A 5470-nucleotide genomic window follows, 5' to 3' on the forward strand; every position below is an offset into this window, starting at 1 on the left:
GGTTTCCTCCTTTGGGCTAGAGCAGGTGCTTACTTCAACCTTGCTTGGGAGAGCCTGGGATCCACTGTCTATTGCCCCTGGGCGGCTGGTTTCCTTAGCGACCAAGGGCTTAAGCTGCAGGTTGGACTCTGCCCTGGCCTCCTCCTGTCCCTGTCGCTAGCCCCCGCTGGCTCTGCACCCAAGCCTGCTAACTGACTACAGGCACTGTGCCTGCACCTCCCCAGGGGAGGGACCTGCCCCACGCGGCCAATTTGCTGGAGGTTGGGCTGGGAGGGTCCAGCCCGCTGTCAGCCACTGGGGCCCTGAGACAGGAAGAAAGGTCCTTATGTGAAGCCCAGGCAGGCCGGAAGGCAGTTGTTAGCCCCAGAGATGGGATCCATCCAGCCAGGCAGGGGGAAGGGTGGGCAGATGGAGGCTGCGATTCTGGGAACACAGGCCAGAAACTAGCTTCATGGGAAAAGCCTCGGGTGGGCAGGAAGATTCCAGAGCACGTTGTGGTTGAAAAGACAGCGACAGACAGGAGCACTGAGGAGCCGGGCAAGACTGGGGGGTGGCCCTCTGTTCTGGGCTCTGTCTGTGCCCTCCCCTTCCACACAGAGCCAGCTGGCAGCAAAGCTTAGGATACAAGGCAAGACCACAGAGTCTGGTGGTGGTTTGGAACTTTCTTCTCCTTTGTTAAAAGGGGAAAGGAAATGGGTATGGGGTACCCCCGGGCTCTGAGGGAGGCATGCAGGCAGCCCCAGCAGGCAGGCGCTGGGGGATGGGTGGGAAGAGTCCTGGAGTTTCCCACAATCCTCTTCTCTGCAGGGAACAGCAAGGCTGGCCGGCCAGGGGGTTGAGGAGAGGGCAGGGCCCTGGGGAGAGGGGCGGCGGGCAAGGGGCTGGGGGCTCACTCTAACATGCAAAGTCCAGCTGCCCCGTAAACTAGGTTGCTTCTTGAAGAGCGACATACATATAAATACACAGACACAGCTACACGCACACATGCGAAGACTCTGCATTCCCGAGGGTGGGGATCTAGGCCTGCCAGCCCCCAAGGAGCTCCAAGGCAGGAGCCAGCCGAGTCTCCGCAGCGGTGGCGCTTCTCCGCAGCCCCCTGGGTGGGGTGGGGCAGGTGAGTTCTCTGGGGAAGGCTGCTTGGCCTCTGAAGTTCTGTCCACCAGCACCCAGACGACTCAACCAAATCCATGCAAGCTGGGTGCCACGTGCCTGCGCTTCCGTGTATGTGCGCGGGCAGCCTGTGTGCTGGCATGAGGGTCCCGTCTCTCCCCTCCAGGGCTCCGGGGAACGGGGGTCAGACAGAGGAGGGTGAAGGGGGCCTGCGGAGACATCCTCTCCCCCGCCCCACGGGGCCCTGGCCTCCGGGAGGGGGGAGGGGCCTCCCTTATCTCTCGGCCTCCATGGCGGGGTGGGCCCTGGGTTCTGAGGTGGCCTGTTGGGGTGGCAGGGGCGGCCAGTCTGACACCGGGGAAGGGGGTGCTGGAGTCCACAGGGGCGGCTGCTGCGGCGGGTGGTGCTGTGGCCCCCCTGGGGGCGAGGCCGCAGTCGGCCAGCTGGGTGCCGCGAAGCTGCTGGTGGCGGCGTGGGGGAAGTGCGGTGGGGGCGATGTGGCCGTGGCGGCCATCGGGCTGCCGCTGCCGCCACCGTGGAAGCTCTCAGAGGCCTTGAGACGGGAGAACATGGTGAGGGCGTCAGGGAAGTTGGGGGGCGTGGCAGGGGTGTTGGCAGGAGTGCACATCTGCAGGGGGAAGAACAGAGGGGGGTGAGCACCCCTTTCTGGGAGGGCCCGTGGCCTCCACTGCCTCCTAGAAGACCCACTCCCAGCCACTATTGGGAGCTTTTGTGCCCCTTCCCTGGATGCACCCTGGCCCCATAAGATGGTCCACCAGCCAGGGGCTCACAGAGGAAAAGCACAGTGCCCGAGATGGGCCGGCCCCCCACACCCACTGGCCGTATCTAAGGAGGCCCCATCCCAGCGCGAGCCAGTGGCCCCTCCACAGCCGAGAGCCACTGCAGCTTCCTCAGCCAGAGCTGCTTCCCCTGCCCTGAACAGGCAGACCCCAGAACCTGCCCCTGGGGCTGCAGGGCATACTCACCATCTGGTGGTGGTGGTGGCTGTAGGGGATGTTGGTCTCCTGGAAAAAGGCGCTGAGGGCCGTCTGTGGGAAGAAAGGCCCATGCTTACCCTCAGGATTCCATGGCTTACAGCTGCCCTCCCTCCTAGGCTCTCTGGGGCCTGGTGTGGCTCCCGGCCTTGCTCCCAACTGGGAGAGGCAAGTCGAGGTGGTGGGCCTGTCACCACTTGGACCCTTGCTACCACTCAAGGAGGCGCCGTGGACCCCCAGGGCAAATAGGGTGAGTGGTGAAGACCCTCACGATGCTGCATGCCACCTGGATGCCAGGTGTCTCTGGCTCACACACACCTGGTGGTGTCACCACGATGGGGGGCGGGCAGCACCCTCACCTGTCTCATGGGGAGAGACCTCCAGAGAACTTGAGCTTTTGGTTCAGGAGATTCTAGCCCAAATGTCACCAACTCCATGCGCGGCAAGTCCTTACTCCTCTCTGAGCCTCAGTTTTCTCATCTATGAGCCAGGGGATGGCAAAGGCCCCCAGATGTCAGGTCTATGACCCTTATGCCCCTCTTCTTGGCTGACTAAGGGACCCTGCCCTGATGTGGGCCTCGGTTTCTCCATCTGCACCACAAGAAGACTGGACTAGGTGGCTTCCAGTTTCCCCTCCCTGCAGTGAGCTCCTATGATCCACGTTCCAGCTGGGAAAGCCGGAATTAAGTAGGAGGGCCTAGGTTTTGCACTTGCTGCCCAGCTCACCTGAGCCTCTGGTGGAATGTTCTCAAGGTGGCGGTGGAAGAGATTGGCAGAAGTGGGGCTTGCACCCAGGACTGTCAGAAGGGGAATGGGAAGGGGCCGAGACCAGCTCATTCAGAGGCCCTGGGACACTGGGGGGAGGGGGCTCCCGGGAGGGGCTGGCACGTGGTGTGTTCTGGTGTGTTCTGGCTCTGGCCCTGCAGGAGAGGCATCGAGGAAAATAAGGGAACCGGTTGCTCTCTTGCGAAAGTGCTGAGTGAGGGAGCCTGTCAAGTGTGTGAAGGGTCCACCAGGCCCTGCCAAGTCCCAGGCCCAGCCCCAGTGTCTGTCCTCCACTGCCACCCCCTTAGGCGCCCCCCCACCCCCAGCCCTGTGTTGTCCAATCCCCTCCCCCCAACACACCCAGAAACCCAGCCTGGCTCCCAGCGCTTGCCCTGGGGGCTTTGTTATTTCATTCAAGTAAATTCAAATGAATTTTCTGGGAATTTCCTGCTGGAGAAGCCCTACCCCAGTGTCCCTAAAGAGGGGTGTGGGAGTTTGGGGGGAAGAGGCCTGCTGGTCTCTACGCGCCTCCTTGTGATCCCCCCCAGGAGCCCCAAGGGACACACCAGAGCCATTCCTTTGCCAACAGCAGCTCCAAAGGCCACCATGAGTGAGATGTCCAGTGAGAAAAACCTGCTCTTCTCCAAGTCCTAAAGCCGCACCCTTTAAAGCACATAGGACCCCTCCCCCTGCAGCCTTCCGTCCCTATTAACACCTGAATCACAGAGAATATGACCCAAAAACAGGGCCTTTGGCGAGGTCAGCCCTCAGCCCTTGTATGCTGCCCCCGGATGTGTGTGTGTGTGTGCGTGTGTGTGTGTGCGCGTGTGTAGGGCAAAGAAGGAGAGGGTTCCATGAGGAAGCCTTCATTCTGTAGACCACGCAGGGACCCAAGGTTTGGGGGTTCACAACCCGTTTGCACCTTAAGTGAACCTGCCTAGTAGCCCTCATTCTACAGATGGTGAAACAGACTCAGGGAGCCCAGACTACAGGGCTCCCCCGCTGGGGGCCACCACAGCCCCCCAGCCTGCAGGCTGCTCCTACCCCTCCTGGGGACAGAGTTTCTCTCCAAGCATTTCCAAGCTCAAATCTACATTTTCAGTTTCTGGGATCAAGGACACTAACCTGTGCTACCCCAGTGACTGCCCAGCTGACTAGGCTGAGAGCACCAACAGGCAGGGCCGATTCCCACTGGACACCTGCCCGCCCAGCCCCAGGCAGGGAGGCCATGTATGCAGATGTGGGACTCAAGCAAACTGCCATGAATGTGGTTTTGCAAGTTTTGCCACATCCAGCCCTTGAGACAAACTGGCTGATTAGGGAGCTTCCTGCAGGGTGGGGCTGCCAGCCTGGGGGAGGGGGGTGGTGGAGCTGGCCCTTCAGTCCTCAGAGGTCCACTCACACCCCAAAGATACAGAGGAGGAAACTGAGGCTGGTGACGGAAGGGACTGCCCAGAGAGACAGAGCAGCCTCCCATCTCGAGGTGTGAGGACCACACAGGGTCAGTGGTCTCCGCAAAGATCTCTGGTAAGGAGGAGGAGAGAGAGGATTCCTCTGAGTGGATAGGCCACTGCCTCCCCAGCTGTCCCAACTCACATCCCCATCCCACCCCCAGCAAGCTGAGCCCCAGAGTGCCCTGGCTCCTGGTCCCTCCTGCAGGCACAAACATCCCTGGGACGGCTCCCCACGGGGAAACCTGGCTCCTGGGCCTGGCTGGGCACGGACACTACAGACTGGTCGGGGCTGTGACCTTACACCTGTGAGGGGAGGAGCTCAAGGGGCTCTGGCCTCCTCCCTGGATACCACCCTGGGTTATTTATGGGGCCAGTTGAGTTAAGGAAGCCAGGTGGCCTCTTGGCAGCACAAGCCCTGGGCACTAGTGCTCTAGGGGTCAGGGAGGCCCGGGGGTGGAGGCCAGACTGGGGCAGCCCCACCTCCCACCCAGCTGGCCGAAAGCTACTGAACCGTGTACACCACTTCGCGCACGGTGCGGGAAGATCCTCCTGCCAGCAGAGGGGAGAACCGGGACTCGGCTCTGGAGCGGGGTACACAGACGCACAGCCGTAGCTGTTGTGGGGCTCCAACACACCACCAGCACACTCATGTGTGTACACGCGTGGGCACCAACTGCAAAACGGCGACGTGTGTGTACGCGCAGCTCACACACGCCGCACCCCGCGTGGACTGCGTGTTTACACACACGCCAACATGCCCACACGTAGCGTGGCGCGTGCGTAAATACAAATGCACATGTACGTGGACACACCGGCACGCAGACCCTCAGACCCACACGCTCGCGGCGGCTGCGCCCGCGGGGCCCGCGCCCCCCTCTTCCCAACCCCGCGGCTCCCGAAGGGGGGCAGCGCAGACCCAGCTCGGCCCAGGCCTGGGGCGTCCTCCTTCCGGCCGCCCGCCCGCCCGACGGTCCGTCCGGGCCGCGGCACCGCCCCGCCCTGGCCGTTACCCGAACAAAAAGGGGGGAGTCCCCACATCCCGACGGCCCGGGGACCTCGGGGGCGGGGAGTCGAGACGGTGGGGGCCGGTCGCCCCTTCCGCCCACCCCGCGCGGGCAGCGCTTCCGGGGGCCGCGTAGACGCGGC

The 5470-nt window shown here is 62.7% G+C and overlaps 1 protein-coding gene across 1 annotated transcript in view; it reads right to left on the reverse strand.

Annotated features, from left to right (window-relative positions):
- Positions 1-649: 649 nt before the first annotated feature.
- The window catches only part of UBALD1 (UBA like domain containing 1), a 5578-nt gene continuing 757 nt past the window's right edge, over positions 650-5470 (reverse strand). The window contains exons 2-3 of the mRNA XM_046665977.1: positions 2097-2159; positions 650-1738 (exon numbers count right to left, since the gene is read on the reverse strand). Coding sequence (XP_046521933.1) covers positions 1385-1738; positions 2097-2159 — 417 coding nt within the window. The 3' untranslated portion in view covers positions 650-1384. The remainder of the gene's footprint in view (positions 1739-2096; positions 2160-5470) is intronic.

This window comes from Equus quagga, chromosome 7 (assembly GCF_021613505.1).
Source record: "Equus quagga isolate Etosha38 chromosome 7, UCLA_HA_Equagga_1.0, whole genome shotgun sequence".
NCBI lineage: Eukaryota > Metazoa > Chordata > Mammalia > Perissodactyla > Equidae > Equus > Equus quagga.